The 20,634-nt window shown below is 43.4% G+C and overlaps 2 protein-coding genes across 7 annotated transcripts in view; one reads left to right on the forward strand and one right to left on the reverse strand.

The window, feature by feature from the left end:
* kmt2e (lysine (K)-specific methyltransferase 2E) overlaps positions 1-3,924 on the forward strand; it is a 28,629-nt gene extending 24,705 nt beyond the window's left edge. For 2 of the 6 annotated variants that reach the window (XM_086269060.1, XM_086269065.1), the window contains 4 exons: positions 181-437; positions 563-642; positions 1,307-1,386; positions 1,551-3,923. In XM_086269060.1, the coding sequence (XP_086125186.1) occupies positions 181-437; positions 563-642; positions 1,307-1,386; positions 1,551-2,594 (1,461 nt within the window). In that variant the 3' untranslated portion in view covers positions 2,595-3,923. Of the gene's footprint in view, positions 1-180; positions 438-562; positions 643-1,306; positions 1,387-1,550 lie in introns of all 6 variants that reach the window. The other 4 variants (XM_086269062.1, XM_086269061.1, XM_086269064.1 and 1 more) reach the window with 3 other exon arrangements.
* Positions 3,925-9,532: 5,608 nt separating this feature from the next.
* Positions 9,533-20,634, reverse strand: part of lhfpl3 (LHFPL tetraspan subfamily member 3) — a 60,721-nt gene continuing 49,619 nt past the window's right edge. Inside the window, exons 3-4 of the mRNA XM_086269004.1 lie at positions 19,245-19,302; positions 9,533-11,561 (exon numbers count right to left, since the gene is read on the reverse strand). Of these exons, the coding sequence (XP_086125130.1) occupies positions 19,280-19,302 (23 nt within the window). The 3' untranslated portion in view covers positions 9,533-11,561; positions 19,245-19,279. The remainder of the gene's footprint in view (positions 11,562-19,244; positions 19,303-20,634) is intronic.

The raw sequence follows: 20,634 nt of genomic DNA on the forward strand, positions 1-20,634 counted from the left end.
CTGAAAAAATAACTAGTTACTTATATAATCTGCAGAGAGAGTACCAATACATTGCAAACAAATGAGGTTGGCAGCGGGACTCCAGAAGTATTGATGCTTCCAAAGGTTGAATTATTATTCTTCAAATGCTGCCCTCTACTGGTTTGACTTAATGGTTTTTGTGGTTCTGCTTCTTCCCAGGTTTCCCTGCTAGAATACCGTAAGCGTCAACGCGAAGCCCGTCGCAGCGGCTCCAAGACCGAGTGCAGCTCTCCCGTTTCCACTGTGCCGCCTCTAGCTGTGGACGCCTTCTCTGTCTCTCTAGAGACCACCAGCGAGCCTCCTCTACCTCCTGCTTCCACGGCTCTCTCCAACACCACCACCGCAGCTTTAAGAGAGCCACAGACAAACGAGGAGGCAGAGTCCACCGGAGAGAAGGAGGGAGGAGAAGGACAGTGGTGTGTGCTTTAATGTGTTGAAATGATAACTACAGAGAAATGTGTAAACAGAAAAAAAAAAAAGCTCTGCATTCATGGTAGCAAACCTTAGTACATAAAGTCTTCTTATTGATGTTTCACTTCAGGACATCGTCGACTTCTGTAGAGCAGGCCCGAGAGCGCAGCTACCACCGAGCTCTGCTGCTCAGCAAAGACAAAGACACAGGTAAGAAAACGGAAATCGTACGGTGTGAGGATGGAGAAGCAAACCCTATATGTTACAGCCTACCATGGGCAGAAACTCCTCGTGCATGTACAGAAGTGCCCTTAAGCCTTTTGTAATAGTAGTTGATCATGTTTACTGACATTTTTCAAGGAACCAGCACCCAAAATACCTGTAGCAGTTTGAGGGGTGCGCTGCTGTAGTACATGAAGACTGTAGTTACCCCATTTCCCTATTTTTTATTTATTTATTTATTTTTTTAGTTTGTTTGTGAGTGAAGTGGTGGTGAATGCTTTGTTTCTTTGTAAGAGTAAAATTAGTTGGGATTTTATTTTTTTGCAATATGAAGGCAGCTGGTGTGCAGGAAATCCTGGAATAATAAAGTAATTTGTTTTCTCATAACCTGAATTAAACAATCTAGATTTAACTAAAGAACTGTGCCATTCTTTGTTGAATGTTTAAGTGTGTTTTGAGTGGCTTGTGATTAAATGTATTTGTATTGAAATGCTTTTTACTATCAATGTGTTGCAAGCATTTTAAACCATCCATGAATGGTCATACAACCAGATCTGTCTCCATCAGAGCTGTTTATATTTTTCATGTTTTTTTTCTTTTTTTAAATGATGATCTGTTTTGTATTTTTTTTTTTTTTTTTTTTTTTTTTTAGATGGTGAGACAGAAGGTGGAGATACGCCTTCGATGAGGGAGTGTGCATCTCCGAGTGTCCAGAAGACCCCGACCCACACAGTGAGTTGACGTCAGGCTATCATCACCAGTTTTATTGCCAGTTTATTTTTATTTTTTATTTTATTAAATTTAATTAATTTTAGTCATGTTTTCTGTTAAAGTTTCATTGATTAAATTGATTAATTTGACTCATCTCTGCTTACTTTTGTCCGTCTCCTCTGCAGCCCTGTTCTCCTGGCCCTCTTGTCCAACCTTCTGGTCGGCCATCGAAGGAGGAAGATGGCGATGGTCAACCTCGGACGCCAAATCTGACCAGCCAGCCGACAAGCAAGCCGACAGGACCCAAATCGGCCCCGCTAACACCGACAAAGCTTCACCCCACCCCGTTACCCTCCTCACCAGTCCACTACCCTGGATCGTCCCTCCTCCACTCTCCAAAGCCTCAGGTTCAGGGTTCGCCCTATCGCAGCCAGAGGGCGCTGTTCTCTGCCCAAACTCAGAACCAACCACAGCCCCAGACTCAGACTGGGCCCAGTGCTTTTCCGCAGTATAATACACAGAACACTCCACCGCCACCGCCACCACCACCGCCAGCACCGCCTGTTTCCACAGCCTATTTTCCAAGCCAGAGCCCCTCACCTGCCGGACCTTTCCCTGGGTTTAAACCCTCTGTCACGCCGCCCTATCCTCCAGGCTCTCAGTCCCTGATACAGACTCTTCCCCACAGCGTGCACTATCAGAGTTCAGCTGCTCCTCCGCCGCCACCTCCTCCGCCTCCACACCCGATGCCTGGCCCCACCCTGCTACACGTCAACCTGCAGCCACCTCCTATCCAGCAACATCAGCTCATGATGACAACTGCACCTCCTCCACCTCCTCCCCCACAGGGTCAGACCTCCCAACAGCAGCAGCCGCCTCCTTCAGGAGGCACCCTGTTGTCACTTACCCCTCCGCCACCACCTCCTCCGCCTCCTCCAGCCCCCTCTACCAACACCCCAATGCAGCCCCACCACTATCAGAACTTAGGGGGGTTTCAGCCGGCACTGATGCACCCTGGTGCTGCAGCGAACTCTTCAGTACCCCCATCCTCCTACCCCCCACCCCTTCAGCAGACCGGACTGCCTCCACCTCCCCCACCTCCTCCCCAACAGACTCAACAAGGCCAGTCTCAGGCCGCTGCCTCCCAGATGCCTTCTGGGACTCGTGGAGCTCCTGCATCCTCGACCCCCTTCCACAGCTCGGGGTACCTGAGCACAGGGTGGCACTGACCCGCCCCTTCTTGCTGCCGGTGTCTGGCAGCCCCTGAGAACTCATCGTGAGGGGGCATGTACCATACGCTGTAGATACGTTTTCTATGTACCTGTACACATGGCCAGTGGAAAAACAGCTGATTGTGGGATAAAAGGGTACTTTTTAAGAAAAACAAAAAAGACATAAAATTTTAACAAAAAAGGACAGTGAAATAAATCTTCAAGACAGACTATAAAAATAAAGATAGACGATTCTCCCCGGTGCTCATAGCCCTTTTCTCTCTGGCCTCCATGTTTGTTTTTATAATATCCTTCCTGTGATGGAGAGGAAGGATCTTTGTTCTGTGTCTTGTTTGGACTCCCGTTGTAAGGCACTTTGTTTATCAATGGACATTCCAGCCTATATCCTTCCTCTTCCTTTCCCCTTTGTCAGTTAAACATTTTACTTCCTCCTCTCACTCATCTGTTGTCATCTCTATACACCATTTATTTGTTTTAATCTAGTGGTTCATTATAGCGCAGAGAAAGCTCTTTTTGTATAGAGAAGAAGAAAAAAAGACAAATATTTTTTTTATTCCTCTGTCTGACAACAAATATCTGTTCACCGCTGCAGATTCAGAAGAAGAAAAAAAAAAAAAAGACCAGTTTCGGGGGAACCTGCCTCACTGCCACAGGAGGCCGAACTCGTTTGTGTGTGTGAGTGTGTTTCAGTGTGTGTGGCTGCTTAGATAAGCAAAGCGTGCGTGAGGTTTCATGTAAAAACGAGTGTCTTCTGAGGTAGGCTGGGTGGTCTGGCCCACAGGTAGGATGTTAGCGGTTTATTTTTGAATATCAATGGTTATTTGTAGAAAATGTAATTTAATGTATAGGTGGTTACTCCAGCTTTCACCAAGAACAGGTTGTACATATTCGCTTTTTTTTTTTTTTTTTTTTTTTCTATGCTTGTACAATTTGCTCCCATACTGTTTATTTTTTTTGTTTTTTTAAATATTGTTGTAAATACAAACACTCTTCTTGGCAAAGCTGAATGTTTCTGTGACTGTAGCATTATTTTTATTTTATTCTAACCCCCTCCACCCTCCCATCCTCAACTATTCAACTTGGTCTTTTTTTTTTTTTTTTTTTTTTTTTTTAAATCATTTGTGTGTGTGAGTGTACGTTTGTGTGGAGGGGAGAGACTCACAGACACTGCACTGGTTGGCTATTTTCATGGTTCATTATAATAAATCACTGTAATGACAGTTTTACACCACTTGTCGTGACATTTGTCTGCCGGGGAACATTTGTGCCGTCGTCTTTGCTGCCGGCTGCTTTGACAAATATCCGCTCAGATTGAAATCATCCAAGGACAGCAGAAAACTGAGGCTGAGAGGTAATAATACTGCCCACCTACAGCATATTTATAATCAATATCCAAACACTGGAACATTAGAACGCAGTAGGAAATCTTTAAAGTTGGACTATAATTATAGGAATAAAAATTGATAGGGGTTAACTGTGTGCCATTATTTTCCCAAAATGAGTTTCCTTGTAAATTAAATTTAATTAATAATCTTTGGCAAGTTGTTTAATTGTGTAGATATGTTGAGAGTACATCCTTTTTCTGCAGCATAGAAAAAGGAACAATGTTAGAAGTGAAAATCAGAGGTGGAACAGAATTAATAGAAAAAATACCTTTTTTTTTTTTCTTAATTCATATTATTGTAAAATTGATATCTGTAGGTATTTAACTGCTAGTTAGACAAAAGGCAAATTTGAAGATGTTATTTAGTGCTTAAAGTGGACTTATAGAATATAGGGAAGTAGGATTTTTCAAAATCATGCAATAGATGCAGCCAACAAAACTCAGATGAGTTTGATTCCTGGTGACCTTGACCTCAAGGTCAAAAGTCAGGTTTTCTGAAAATCTTGTGACTGAGATCATTCAAACGTGGCAATGTAATTCTTTTCAAATTCATACCCCAGGTGCATCTGCGTTGGCAGCGTTGTCAACTGTACCAGTACCACTGTCAACAACCATCGTGCTTAACAGTTCATATGGTGTTTAGGTTTAAAACCCTCAACTTTAAGGTTGTTATACACGGAGCAGTGAGACAAAGATCCAAACTTGTATAATAAGTATATAAATGCAGTGGGGGCAGGCAAGTCAACATCAAGCCATTATTAGCTGGTCCTGATGTTTCTAAGCAAGAAAAAAAAACTTAAGACACTGAGATTTGGGGTTTATCCTTCATCTCAGGAGAAGGCAGCAGCAGGGAGAATTTTATGATTTGATCCAGTAGTTGAAGCTGAATTGCGACCGCTTTCATACATATTTCAGCATGTCAGTGAGGTAGTCTGAGCTCATGTTGTGAGACCTGGAATCACAAACTCCAGCTGATCCAGAGCAGCGTCTAGCTGTGTGTCTGAGTTTAAATGATGGAATTTTACCATTTCCAGATCATTGTATATTCAGTACTGATGCACATTTTCATCTAAGAGTGCACTTGTTGCCAAATGCAGTGGTCCAATTGGCTTCAAATTCATCCTGCAAAATAACACAGTCTGTGTACAGCTGCATTAAGAATAGGTCTAAAGTAGAGTCCAAAATATGTGTAATGCATGAAATACCACACATCGGTGTGGAAGAGCCTTTATAGAGTAGCTGTGCATCATTTGCACTTCAAATTAATCCTTATTTTTCTTGTAGTGGGTGTTGTTGCATCACCCCTCCTCTCCCTGTAAGCTAACTTTCTTTTTGATTGGCTGCCACTTGCAAATAAAAAGTGTGGGACAGGAGTAGATGACCTTACTGGCAATAATGACATTTGTCAAAGAGTGGAAAAAATGTCTGATACTGAACATTTATAGCAGCCTAAAGCCTCCAGCAACATATATATATGACCAAAAATAAGGAAAGGCACTCCCTTGAGGAAGGTCTAACGAGGATTTATTTACACACCTAATGTTAGCGGGTGGGGATGGCTTTGTCCTCCAGAGAGTAAATGTTTATTCAGCTCAAAGTAAAGTTAAGAATAAAAGAAACTGAGCCAAGTGAGATCACATGAAGCTGAGATGTCATGAAAAGGTCACCGTATAGAGGATGGACCCTTCTGATTTAGGGCACAGTGTGGCTTTACTCTGAAGTCATCCTGCCCTTGTAGTGGTTCCAATAATAGCAACACCGTCTATATTCATACATCCATCCAATTTTGCCTTGAGTGTATAACGAGCATTACGGCCTCATGAGGCACTATAGTGATTAGGCTTTAGTCTGTGGTTGAAACAAAATAGCCAATAATGACTCATAACTTCCTCTAACAAAGAGACTAATCTTCCCTCTAAGAGGTGTACAGCCCCCTGAAGGCTGTTAGGATTCATGTGAGCAGATGGCCGTGCACATGTCTTGATTTTAATCAAGTAGCTGGTGTGCATGCCAAAAATTATATCCCCCCCCCCCCCCCCCCCCCTTAATGATTATGATGCTGCCTCTGCCCTTCAGTGTTTTGGAAGTGAGGGTAACAACCAGGACTCACATGTGAGTTCTCCGTTTGCTGCACATTTAGACCTACAAGTCATTACTCATCACAAAAAAGGATATAAAAGCAGTTCTGTTATTTTCTACAACTTTGTGAAAGTTTAAGATCTTTCAACAGTTATCCATCCATTTTCTCCCACTTATCTGGGCTTGGGTCATGTGGAAATCAGCCTAAGCAGAAAAGAACAACTTCTCGACCCATATCCGATCATGGTATGACAGTGTGAACGGCACAAATCCGATATTTTCACATCCGATCTGGGTCACTTTCGTATGTGGTACTGAATCCGATACATATCCGATGTTTTAGAAAGCGACTGCTGTGTGAATGGTCATGTCGCATTAAATCCGTCTTTTACGTCACTGACACAAGACAGACGCCAGTTATCAGCTCCGGAGAAGCGCCCGATAAGACATCGCGAACGCTTCCTGGTCATCCTGTGTAGATGTTAGTGAATCTGTTGGGAAGACAACGTTGGGGAAACGTGCACATTTTATTTGTACTGTATAATCTGCAGATTCTGACAGAAATCTGCAACTATCATTTGAAGTACCGCTCCTCTAAAACAGCAATTAAGGATAATTATTAGGTTATTTACATTATTATGTAAATAACAAAATAACTTAAAGCAAAAATTGGGAAACGTAAAGTCGGAAGTCTTTATATTAAGGGCCATCAGCCAAACAATATTGTTTGCTCTGGGTATAAACGGAGTGCGTTGTGTGTGACGTCTTCTTTTGCGCATGCGGACCGCTTTGAGCGTTCACACTAGAGAGCGTTTGCTGTCGCATTTTATTTGTAGTGTGAACAAGCAGACAAAAAACGTAGCCTAAGTCCCTCCTATTCTATTTGTAAGGCTGAGCCTAGCCACCCTAGCTCATTTCCACTGCTTATATCCACCTATATTAACCTCATTCTTTCAATTAGACTGCTCAGAGCGTGTGACCATAGGTGCAAGTAGGAACATGGATGAACAAACTGTAATCAAACTTAGACTTCATGTTGCCAGATCTGAACACAAGCGGTGTTCTGTACTGGGTGTCTGTGCAAACCAAAGTTTGTCCATAACAGGCATGTTCGAACATAAGGCTGTAGATAAGTGCAAGTGGCACTAGGATACCCTAGACCACAGGGCATCAATTTTGGAAGCATATCATCAGATCTGTGGCCATACGTTCTGGACCCTTGGTTGAAGAAAGGTGTTGAGCTGTCAAATGATCTGTCAAGTGGTGATGAGTTGGATCAGGTGGCGGAGGAACGCCTGGCAGAGATCTTCAACCCTCACCTTGGGCAGAACTTCAAGTACATTCAGAGGAAGACTGGGGACATTGAGTCAGAACGGACCATGTTCAGGGACCCCTTCACCTCCATGAAGGTGCTGCACTGAGCTGTGGCTGCAAGGTGGTTGGTGCCTGAGCAAGACTGTCCAAGCGGGCTTGGTTAGCCTGTGGGACTAAAGAGGCAGCTGATAACTACCAAAAGGCTAACTGGAACGCAGCTCGGGTAGTGGCTGAAGCAAAAACTCAGGTGTGCGGGGAGTTCTTACAGGCCACGGAAAAAGACTTTTGGACTGGCTTGAAGAGATTCTGGCAATCCATCACGTGTTCTAAGAAAATGTGAAGTTTTTTATTTTAAAAAATATATCTTTCATAATGTGCTGCAGGGTTGCATCTGTATAGCAACCCAGATATTTAATCCTTTCTGTTATTGTCATTATTATTATTTTAAAAGTGGTATGTGGACCTTTTGGATCAAGAATGTTGATGGGTGTCCTTGGGTGGCAAGGCAAACAATCAGGACTCCTTCAGCTTGCTGTGGTAACAGTGACGTAACAGGAATTCTCGTTTCTGTTCAGAAAGGTGCAGAAGCCATAATATGCCAGCAGCATAGCAGCTCAATGTATTTTTAAAATAAGTATTTTTTTATTTTGATCGTGATGTTACCAAATTTATACCACCATGCAGTATTAGTATTAAATTAAGTATTTATATTACTTACTGTATTTCTATTAGCTATGATAGTTGACAATGTAGTGTTATTTCCCAACATTTCCAATTTATCTATTTATTTTTGATAAGCAAATGCTAATTATACTGTTAGTGTTTTACAAGCAAGAGTATTTTTAAAATATTAATATTATAAAAGAAAAGAGGCAAAAACTATACTTGATGTATTGTCACAGTGGTTATTATAGGTTATTATAGTACAGTGAAAAAACATCTTAAGCAACCCCTCATTTTGTTTTATCTATATAAATATTTTACTAGTGATTTACTGAAACACTTGCAAACGAAAATGGAAAAATGTAGCACACAAGGTAAAAAAAAGACCCCCAACTCCAAACAGTTTATACAATTCTAAGAAGCTTGAAAGTCAATGTTTGCTATGACAATCTTTGTTCTTCAACACAGGCTGAACTATCTTAGCCAAGCTTTCTTGTATTTTAAGTAGTCTTCAGGAACTGTGTGCCAGGCTTCTTGAAGGTCATTCCAAGCTTTTCTTTGGATGTTGGCTGTCTTTTGTTCCATGACAGAATCCACAGTTTTGGCACTAGATGGCTTTATTTTGCCTGAATAATTCATAGGTCAGTGTGAAGAGGCTTAACCCCTTACTGCCTAGTGCACCATATTTGATACATACAGTTTTTGTGAGTTTTTAAAGACTTCTACACTATCAGTGTTTTTCCCCTCCAAAAACCAACTTAAACCAGCTCACATCTACTTCTACGCAGAAATAATCTGAAAATAACAATCACTTAAAAATACTTAAATATAATTTGTTTCTTATTTCCTTTAAGGTCTTCAGATTGTTTTCAGGTACTGAAATGTGGGTAAATCACACTACAGGTCATCGGCTGTATTATGAAGTGCTTCTTGATTTTACTGTATGAACATAGTAGCAATTCAATATTTAATTACCTGAACTAACAATTGAAAAAAATTCTAGGAGAAGTGAGACATACGAGCTGAGGATGGTATGCATCTACAGGTGTAATGTAAAACTGATTAATCTCCACTTATTAACTGTGTTTACTCGCTAAAGATTGTGAGAAAACCTATTATAGGGGGAGTACTTTCTTTAGGAGTGCTTTATTATGGCTTTTTACTTCACTCAGTGATCTGGAAAAAAGGCCCGTAAAGGCACACATGCAGTGGAAAAGAAGTGCATCTTGCTCAAGTGCAAAACCTATATTTTTATTCAAGGAGAGAGAGGGAAAACAGAATAGAGTATGTGATGTCTTATGAAGCCATTTTTGTTATGAGTACCATGTTTTCCAATCTGTAAGTATTTGATAGCTGGTAAGTATGTTCATGGAAGATGATTTCTCTAAAGACATATTTAGCAGGCTACAATGTAGGTCATGGTCAGATTATAGTTTTTTTTATATACAGAATAAGTGCTAGTGCTTGGTCAACAGGTGTCAAGAACAGTAAGTAAATACTTACCTCAGGTCACATAATGTCAGGGGGTCACAGAAACAGGTGTAGCACTTGTTAGCAAGCCTGGCACAGAGTAAGGGCAAGTTTCCAGCAAACAGCATCTCTAAAAGTCCCTTATGAATCACTTATGCAGTTGTGATCAGACAATTGCAAATACCATCATGGGCATGAATGTCATGGTAATTTGGGGTTTTTAATGATTTACTTGAACTGCTCTTTTGTGACACTGGAAAGATTGTGCATCATACATCTTTAATTTCTTATCTGGCCATGAAACCGTTCTCCAGACAGCATTTGGCTTGCCCGTGTGAACATCTGCAAATTTCAGTCAAGGTTGAAGTTTCTGATTTTGGAGCAGGGGCTTCCTTCTTGGTCAGGATGCTTTCAGTCCATAAGGATATAGAACCTCCTTCACTGTGCACACTGATGCTAGTGTTCCAGCAGTTTCCAGTTCATTGCAGTCTTGAGCCTTGTTGCTTCCTGAGCATCCTAACCAGTTCATCTGAGGGTGACAGTTTGCATATTTTTCTGGACTTGAAATGATGATCCTCCAGCTGTTTAAGCTTCCTGAATGACCAAAGCTACGACCAACCCAGTTGAAAATGTGTGCACTAGGCTTAAAAGCCAGGTCTGTGCCTGTTTATGTTTTAGAGAAAATCCAAAACTATGTTAAACTTGGGGATCCAGTTCTTTCTTTTTTTTTGGACATTCATGCCCAAGATGACTGTACGTAAACTTCTGACCAAAACTGTAAGTTATTTGTTAAACCCAATGGGTGTAGAAAAACAGATATGTGTAAGTTACGTTTTTCAGACGGGTATAAGTAATTCGGCCTTCTGAGTAGGCCAAACCGGTAGCCTACCAACCTGAAGGCAACTAACCTCAGCACCAAAACAAAAACACATAACCTGTTAAGTTCTTTTGCTCTTTCCATTAACACATTTATTGTAAGTTAGACTCATTTCTTCCTTTCGTTCTTTTCTTGTTGTGAGACAGCGAAGGATGACAGGAAACAAAAATAAGAAAGATACAACAATACAAAACCTATCCACAGTTCGAGTCCAGCACTTACTCCCTTTTTAGTTCCTCACAATACTGCCAGATTACAAGATACTCTATGGCACATACTGTTAATGGTACAATAAAATGACATTTCAAAATGTACAATTTAAAGTTAAGACAAAGCACAGGGACACAATCAACATACAGCTATACACAGATTATAGACTTTATATAACCAATGTTTTCGCCCTTTTAGTACTCTTATATTTTACTCTGTTTTTGCACAGTCCTCACCAGTAAAAACTTCTAATTACTACCATTTGATTCTATCACATCAAACATTTAATTATAAGAAAACAGCTGTGTTCTTCCTGCTCGCTTATCCAGCCTGTCATTCTCTCCAGTCCCTCACATCTCTGCAGACAATGCTCGTGTTTAAATTAAAAGGTCAAACTGTGTCGAAGCTGGAGTCCTTTGCAGGAAGTTTGTTGACGTGATAAGAAAGAAGATCTGACAGCCTTGACCTCAAGTCTGTTAAGACCTTATTTGTGTCGGTCAAAGTCTTGTTAATGCGTTCTGATTTAATTCGATTTGAGCGGATGCCACTCTGTGGTATTTGTCCAAACTGTGTCCTGGAGCTGATGTGCCATGTCTTTCACACTTTGTTTAATTTTATTTTTCAGCTGAACCTCTGCACTCCTGCAATCCTCGCCTCCAGAACAGCTCAGGTGTGATGATGAACCTACCAAGACAGGCAAAGTCTTTTAAAGTATTTATCCTGCAAAAATTAGCAGTTTGAGATGCAACTGAGGACTATTTTACAGAAAGAGCTTCCAGGGAGGACAAAAGGTCTCCTAGTCTCCATAATGAGGTTGTGTGGCTTCTTCCAGACTTCCTCCTGTCCTTCTTCTTCTTTGATGTTGATTCTCCACTCATCAGTTCTGCATCCAAGCTCCAAGGTTGACTAGGAGAGGAAAGCTGGATCCTGAAGTGACTTTACATCTAGGTGGTAAGACCTGCAGACACTGAGAAAAATAATGTAGAATCAGCTGACATTAACATAATTTGGAACCATGATGATCTTTAGCTTCCAATATTAAATGCCTTGTGGTGACTGTTGCTATGGTTTTGAGATATATAAATAAAATTGAATAAAATCTTTGTCTTTAAATCCAAGAGTAGGTCTTGTGCGCACATCATCTATTTATTATAAAAAATAATTTAAGCACATGAGGTGATAATGCAAGAAAAATAATTGGCAACTGCTTGTAAACACAACAATTAAACTTGGCTCTTTCTCATCAGAAGCAGTGGGTAAGAAAGCTGGAGGGTAAATGACAGGAGGGGTTGTGATTACTAATTTTTTTTGTTTATTTCGTACTGGTTGGTTTCCACTTAAGAACCATGTGGGAAGATTTGGGTGAATTCAGCCAATTCTCATGTTATAACATTATTCTGGGCTCTGCTTTACATGTATGTGTGTAGACTGTGAGTTTGTGGTGTCCAAGCCCTTAATATCCATTTTGCATCAGGGTGTGCTTTACCAAATTTCTACCCAGTGAACGTGCTGTGTCCTTCCGCTTCTCAGTTAGATCCACCTCTCGCTTGTGAAGTATGGTTGCAAAAACTGCCAAAATGGTGGCAGTAAAAAACATAATGCAAGTAAAGTGAATGCTTAATGTTATTGTGGCCTCTCAGCTCTGGTGTTCATATCCAACCCGTTCTCACTCCCAAAGCGTAACATTTTACGCTAGGTGACAAATCGTCACCATATTACGTTTTCGGCTACCCACCACGTTCCTAAATGACGACCTCGGAAAAAGAGGAAATATGAGAACCGTCTGGACTGAACCTACACATGTTCGCTCTTTTTCTTCAAATCGCTTAGAAACACGCTATTTAACATCATTAAAGTCCTGGTTACGGTCTGGAATAAGGTTATGGTTAGGGCTAGGGATAAGGTTAGGTTTAGGGCTGGAATACAGGGCTGGAACGTCTATTACCGCGGGAGCGTCATTGCACTGGATTCCAGCCATAACCCACCGCGTACCATAAGAACGCCGAAGGTCTCCTTTCGCGTTCCTCAGGAACGCCGCGGGACGTGACAAAACGTCGACATGTTACGCCTCGGGAGTGAGAACGCTCTGTCATATCATGACAGAGAAGATAAACACAAGAGGAGAGAATGGAGCAACAGTTATGTGAAACGGAGGTTGGAGAACAGGGTTCATGTGAGTCTATACATCTCATTTTAGGAAAATCTGCTTTAAACTGATGTACAAAATAGTTTTTTTTAAATTATGTATGTAAAATACATTAAATCTTATCAATAGTTCATATATTCATCAGATTATGAGACCATATCTTCCCCCTGTGAGTGAGCTTATAATGGGTCAGCTACAAATTACAGAATAAGTCCTCTCCGTGAATCGCTACCTTATCGTGGTGGAGGGGTTTGTGTGTCCCAGGGATCCCAGGGGCTATGTTGTCTGGGGGCTTTTGACCCCTGGTAGGGTCTTCCATGGCAAATTGGTTCTGGGTGAGGGACCAGACAAAGAGCGATTCAGAAGACCCTTATGAAGAAAACATCGAGGGAACAGTTTACCCTGCCTGGGATAGGGTTACCGGGGCCCCGCCCTGGAGCCAGGCCATAGTCCATGGGGCCCGGCCGGGCACAGCCCGAAGAGGGGACATGGGCCCATCTTCCCGCAGGCCCACCACCCGCAGGAGGCGCCATAGGGGTTGGGTGCATTGTGTGCTGGGCGACGGCCAGGAGCGGAGGCCTTGGCGGACTGATCCCTGGCTGCCAAGACTGGCAATCGGGACATGGAATGTCACCTCTCTGGTGGGGAAGGAGCCTGAGTTAGTGAGTGAGGTTGAGAGGTACCGGCTAATCATAGTCGGGCTCACCTTTACGCATGGCTTGGGCTCTGGAACCAGTCTCCTGGAGAGGGGCTGGACTCTGTCTCAGTCTGGAGTTGCCCCTGGTGAGAGGCGGCGGGCTGGGGTGGGTATTCTAATATCCCCTTGGCTTGCTGCCGGTACGTTGGAGTTTTTCCCGGTGGATGAGAGGGTTTGTTCCCTGCGCCTTAGGGTGGGGGAGCGGGTCCTGACTGTCATCTGCACTTATGCGCCGAGTGGCAGTTCAGAGTACCCAGCCTTCTTAGAGTCCCTAGGTGGGGTGCTGGAAGGTGCTCCACCTGGAGACTCTGTTGTCCTGCTGGGAGACTTCAATGCTCACGTGGGTAACGACAGCGAGACCTGGAGGGGCGTGATTGGGAGGAACGGCCTCCCTGATCTGAACCCAAGCGGTGTTTTGTTATTGGACTTCTGTGCTAATCACAGTTTGGCCATAACGAACACCTTGTTCGAACATAAGAGTGCCCATAAGTGCACGTGGCACCAGGACGCTCTAGGCCGCAGGTCGATAATCGATTTTGTAATCGTATCACCAGACCTGTGACCATATGTTCTGGACACTCGGGTAAAGAGAGGGGCTGAGCTGTCAACTGATCACCACCTGGTGGTGAGTTGGATCAGGTGGCGGGGGAGGACGCTGGACAGACCTGGTGCACCTAAACGTGTAGTGAGGGTGTGCTGGGAACGTCTAGCAGAGGCCCCAGTCTGTGAGATCTTCAACGCACACCTCCGGCAGAGCTTCAACAGCATTCTGAGGGAGACTGGGGACATTGAGTCCGATTGGACCATGTTCAGCGTCTCCATTGCCGAAGCTGCTGCATTGAGCTGCGGCCGCAAGGTGGTTGGTGCCTGCCGTGGTGGTAAAACCCGAACCAAATGGTGGACACCAGAGGTGAAGGGAGCCACCAGGCTGAAGAAGGAGTCCTATCGGGCTTGGTTAGACTGTGGGACTCCGGAGGCAGCCAACAGGTATCGACAGGCCAAGTGGAATGCAGCTCGGGCAATGGCTGAAGCAAAAACTCGGGTGTGGGAGGAGTTCGGAGAGGCCATGGAAAAAGACTTTCGGACTGCCTCGAAGAGATTCTGGCAAACCGTCAGGCGTCTCAGGAGGGGAAAGCGGTGCTCTACCTGCACTGTGTATAGTGCTGGTGGAGCGCTGCTGACTTCGACTGAGAAAATTGTCAAGCGGTGGAAGGAATACTTCGAGAACCTCCTTAATCCCACTGACACGTCTTTCGAGGAGGAAGCAGAGTCTGGGGATGAGGGGAATGACCCGACAATTTCCGGAGGCGAGGTCACTGAGGCAGTTAAACAACTCCTTGGTGGTAGAGCTCCTGGTGTGGATGAGGTCCGCCCCGAGTTCCTGAAGTCTCTGGACGTTGTAGGGCTGTTCTGGTTGACTCGCCTCTGCAATGTTGCGTGGAGATCAGGGGCAGTACCTGTGGACTGGCAGACCGGGGTGGTGGTCCCCATCTTTAAGAAGGGGGACCGGAGGGTGTGTTCCAACTACAGGGGGATCACACTCCTCAGCCTCCCTGGGAAAGTCTATGCCAGGGTGCTGGAAAGGAGAGTTCGTCCGCTAGTCGAACCTCGGATACAGGAGGAACAATGCGGTTTTCGTCCTGGTCGCGGAACACTGGACCAGCTCTTTATCCTTTCAAGGATACTTGAGGGTGCATGGGAGTTTGCCCAACCAGTCTACATGTGTTTTGTGGACTTGGAGAAGGCATTCGACCGTGTCCCTCGGGGTGTCCTGTGGGAGGTGTTGCGGGAGTATGGGGTGTCTGGCCCATTGCTATGGGCCATTTGATCCCTATACAACCGTTGCAAGAGCTTGGTTTGCATTGCCGGCAATAAGTCGGACTCATTCCCGGTGGGTGATGGGCTCCGCCAGGGCTGCCCTTTGTCACTGATTCTGTTCATAATTTTTATGGACAGGATTTCTAGGTGCAGCCAAGTGGTGGGGGGCTTTCACTTCGGTGGCCTCAGAATCTCATCTCTGCTTTTCACGGATGATGTTCTGTTGACTTCGGGTGATGGCCTCCAGCTCACACTGTAATGGTTCGCAGCCGAGTGTGAAGCAGCGGGAATGAGGATCAGCACCTCCAAATCTGAGGCCATGGTTCTCAGCTGGAAAAGGGTGGAGTGCCCACTCCGGGTCAGGGATGAGTTCCTGCCCCAAGTGGAGGAGTTCAAGTATCTCGGGGTCTTGTTCGCGAGTGATGGGAGAAGGGAGCTGGAGATCGACAGACGGATTGGTGCTGCGGCTGCAGTAATGCAGACGCTGCACCGGTCCGTCGTGGTGAAGAGGGAGCTGAGTGTAAAAGTGAAGCTCTGAATTTACCGGTCGATCTACGTCCCTACCCACACCTATGGCCACGAGCTGTGGGTAGTGACCGAAAGAACGAGATCGCGGATACAAGCGGGGGAAATGGGCTTCCTCCGAAGGGTGGCTGGCCTCTCCCTTAGAGATAGGGTGAGAAGTTCGGTCATCCGGGAGGGGCTCAGAGTAGAGCCGCTGCTCCTCCACATCGAAAGGAGACAGCTGAGGTGGTTCAGGCATCTGACAAGGATGCCTCCTGGGCGCCTCCTGGGTGAGGTGTTCCGGGCATGTCCCACTGGGAGGAGGCCCCGGGGCAGACCCAGGACACGCTGGAGAGATTATATCTCTTGGCTGGCCTGGGAACTCCTTGGTGTTCCCCTGGATAAGCTGAAGGAGGAGGTGGCTGGGGAGAGGGAGGTCTGGGCTTCTCTGCTTAGGCTGCTGCCCCCGTGACCCGGCCCCAGATAAAGCGGATGAAGATGGATGGATGGATGGAAGTCAAAATCTTTTCCTAACATAAGATTTGAATTGTAAAAATTTGATTCTTTTTGGCCTTTGAATATTTTAAGGACTCATTTTGCAGTATTTATTTAGACCCTTCATACTTAGATCAAAATTTTTTTTGGGGGGGGGGGCAAAAAATACCTCAGAAATTGCAACAAACTGTAATCTGTATGTTATTTTTATCTTTATATAAATGCATAATATGCAGTTTAGACTGTATGCACACATAAAGATGCTCAGGTAAATGCCCCATGTTACATACTAAGGTTTAGAGAGCTTCATAAACTTATTACAAGACTTATTCTTATACGAAAGAACAGACAGACTGATTATTTTCAACTGTTTTCTTTCATCTCTATTTTACAGATTTTATGCATGCTTCACATTTTGGTTTAAATAGAAGCTGACGTGACATTGTTAAAACACGCACCATTTCTCATCGTTTCTCTATTGACTTAGATTACTAAATGTGGCTTAACTCACAGTTAGTGTGGCCGTATAGTGGTATGATAAAAAGCGCCTGTGCTCGCCTGCAGTCTGAGAGCGTTGCCTGAGTTTAATTGCTGATTGTCTGCACCTGACAAGGGGTGGATAACAGCATGCCTGAGGTTGGCAAACTCTGGTGTCCTGGATTTAATGTTAATATTTGGCTCATATGCTGCAACATAAAATGGAGACAGACACCAGCATTTTTAGAAATGTTATTTTATGAGTCGAAAAAAAAGTTGATTTTTTAAGATTTTTATAGATAAACACTATAATATACAGTTCTGTACAAAGTCTTGAGTTGCCTCAAAATTGTTGTCATTTTTTAAAAAGTGGTTCTGAGCAATAGTTCTCCAAGCTTTCTGAAGGTCTTTCAAAGTTTTCAGTCCAGTGATTGTACCTGACCATTTTCAGTGGAAAGTCTTTTTTTGTTGTTGGTTGAAACACTCAGCATTGACTTATAAAGAATGAAGAAGCTTCTTCAGTTCAGAACTGAAGAAGCTCAGAACTGAAGAAGCTTCTTGGATGAGAGGTGAAAGGTGTTCACTAAACTTGAAGAAGTCCAGTTGTTTTCTTTCCAAGCTCCATATGCATACCAGGATAGAAAAACACACACAATGAAACACTTATTGGCCTCCCCAGAACCCAGACCTACATTGCTGAAGCAGTGTGGGATTATCTGGACAGAAAACAGAAGAAAGGGCAGCCAACATTCCAACAAGAGCTTTGAGTGTCCTTCATAAAGCTTCGAGAGCTACTTAAAGAAATTACAAGAAAGCATGGCTTCAGGCTGCGTTGAAGAAAAAAGGCAGTAACACCAAATATTGACTTTCAAGCTCATTAGAGTTGTACAAACTCCACTTTTGCCTTATATACTCAGTTTCCATGCATGCACATTGTTCAATAAGTTGCTGTAGAACCTAAAGAAGTGACGGGTTGCTCACAATACTGCACATTTCTGAATGGATATATGAGAGGTATACGCCCCATCATCTTATTCAATTAAGAGTGCAAGCTGGGGCACTCTTAACCTAACCAATGCCTATCTTTGAACTCTGTAAGGAAGCTAGAGTACCCATGGGTATGGCCCCAATTGACCAGTAGATTCAAACCAAGGACTTTCTCTATGTGAGGAAACAAAGCTAACTGTCTCACTGTGCTGCCCCAGCAGGAGACATATCGGGGCTAAATACAGGTCAGGCAAGTGTCTGGGCATGCTCCTGATCCAGAAAGACCTTCCATGATCTGGCGCTGTGGGTGTGGGCACAGTCATGGGTAAGGTTTTGCCACAAGAATGGCAGAAGTACAGTTTGAAGTGCCTCATCTCAGCACCTCTATCCAATCACATTTCCACCAAGAACAGTCAGCTCAGAGATGGTGCTCTCATGGATGTACAAGGCTTCAGCAAGAGCCGATGACAGAGTCTTGTACACTGTTCTTTTAGTGCTCTGACACCACTGGCCTGGGAATACAGCACGCTGAATCAGTTCTGAGTTGTACAAGTGAGTTCATTTGTGCTCGTTAAGCAAAATTACCAATCCCATCACTGACTAAAACCAATAAACCAGAACCGAAAACTACTCAGATAATCTGTTTGGGTGTTCTAAGAGATTAAAATTAGATACTGAGCAATGGATTTAAAACAAAAACATAAAACTCACCTCTCTTTTTTCAGTGTACTATATTTCAAATTACTACATATGAGAAGCCAGCATCAGGCATGCCGTTATCCACACCTTAGACAATCAGCAGTTAAACACCAAAAACACCAAACGCTCTCACACTATTACTGTAAGGTAAGTAGGGGTTGCAGAGGGGGGTAATGCGAGAGTTTGAACATAACGTGACAGACTGTCAAAAATATATTATTGCTTTATTATTAATAGATTATCATTTCTTATTGCTTGTGGCGACGGTGGTGGTGGTGGTTGTAGCTTAAAAAGTAAGACTGCTACCTTTCATGAGCTGCGGCCACTGTTTGCACTTCAATCAACTGCTTTAAACTTTCAGCCGCTTTAAACTTTAAAGCGGCCGATCAAGGAGATTGAGGTGTCTTTAAAGTTTAAAGGCACAGTCAACAGGCGAACTGACTCATGAGGCGAGAGGGACCACAGCCAGAAAATGAAGTCAGTAAATTAACTGAGTAATACAGCAACACATCTGCTGTTTCTAGACAGCTTTCTAACATTAGCCAGTACAGGCTCAAAAAACCCCAAGTTTATTGACTAATTTTATTACTCAGGAATTCAGGTATTGATTTGTAAGAGAGGCAGAATGCTTTAAAATTCATAGTCTCACTTTAATTGCCACGAAAACCTTTATTTCACCTCAATCAGTAAATTAGGCTTTTAGGTTTTAGTGGGCCTAAGAAGGAGAAAAAAGGATGGGATAAAATGTTTTTGTAATGAGGAAAGACATTATTATTTTTATTTGAATGTTTAGAGATTGTTCTTGTGCTCTACAATGACACACTTACCTGTGTGTGTGTTGCTGCAATGGCATCAGCAGACGTTATATGGCATTATTACCGCTCTCTGTGGGGGTGGAAGAAGAAAGGGATGTGAGTGGAAAGTATGAAGAAGTTGTCATAACCAGCAGGCGGCAGTATTGCATAACATTCCTGCCCCTACAGAATCAAACATCATACAATTAGCCCACCTCCCCCTCCTCTGATTTCCTCAGGTTTCAAACTTGGACAGGTGTCACAATCTATCCTCCTGAGTGACAGGATAAGAAAATCATCCCATTTACACTTCATCTGCTGTTTGATGAATCCCCCATTTTCACTTTGGGGATCATATTTCATCTACATTTGCCTCTCTCCCTCTCTCATTGTCCTCCTCGCCTCATTATCCCTCTCCCTCTGTCTTGTCCTCACTCTCCGGTCTCTAGGTTGATAATGGCTTCTTCCTCTCAGTCACTTTGCTTATATGAGCTAACAGGCAACTGTGTCCCGGCTGATAGGGTGGCTGTGATTCATTTAGACAGGCTGGCAGCAAGCTGTGTAAACAGCCATTAGTAATTCATGACTCTGTCCAGCATCCCCATTCTTCCATTCAGTTGCCCGTCTTTTTCTTTCTGCCCATCTCCGATTGCTTTTCATCTCTGTCCTCCTTCATCTGCATTCCTGCCTCCTTCCAGCCTCCTCGCGGTTTTAAATCATCCTCTTTGGGTTCGAGCGTAGTTGTCATTGAGCCCAGTCAAAGAAAGAAAAATCTCACTGGTAACAGGAGCAAACAAAACCAGCCGAGCAGGTGGTGTATAACGTCCCGTCTAATGTATGCAAATTAAGAGCTCGTGCATGTGAAATCATGCAAGCAAATAAAAGGCATTTTCTTTATTTAAAGCTGCTGCTGGGATGTGGGGAAACATGATGTCTTTGATGTGAGAAGAAAGGCCAGTTAAGCAGAAAAACACAGCAAAAGTAGTGAGGACTGAAGTCATAGGTTTAATGTCTCCAGGCTTGACAAAACAAACAAAATGCTTTGACTTCACCTGAGACTTTGAATACTTATGAAACATCCCCCAGGCCAGAAGTGGAATAAAATCTTGGTGGGACCTGCTGCTTATTCTCTTAGTCCAGCAGTCAAATTGATTTTTTAATAAGTTCAGTAGCACCTCTTTTGTTTTTCTTTGAAAACAGCCCGGATCTCATTTCAGGTATAATTGCACTGCAGCCGTTATTTGTTTGCTGTATACCCAACTGCCTCAATTACTATAAAATGGGTTTGGAAAGTAATAAAGATATTTATTTATTTATTCTTAGAAATTGCATTTGCAATGACGACACAAATCTGACGAACAACGGGTAATGACTTTCTGCAGGGCTTAGATGTTCAATCACAGGAAAACTTTTCCAGCTTATT

The sequence above is a fragment of the Aulonocara sp. 'chitande type north' Nkhata Bay genome, linkage group LG17 (genome assembly GCF_057382095.1).
Source record: "Aulonocara sp. 'chitande type north' Nkhata Bay isolate Kocher_YH1m ecotype deep benthic linkage group LG17, A_spYH_male_GT1.1, whole genome shotgun sequence".
In the NCBI taxonomy this organism is placed as follows: Eukaryota; Metazoa; Chordata; class Actinopteri; order Cichliformes; family Cichlidae; genus Aulonocara; species Aulonocara sp. 'chitande type north' Nkhata Bay.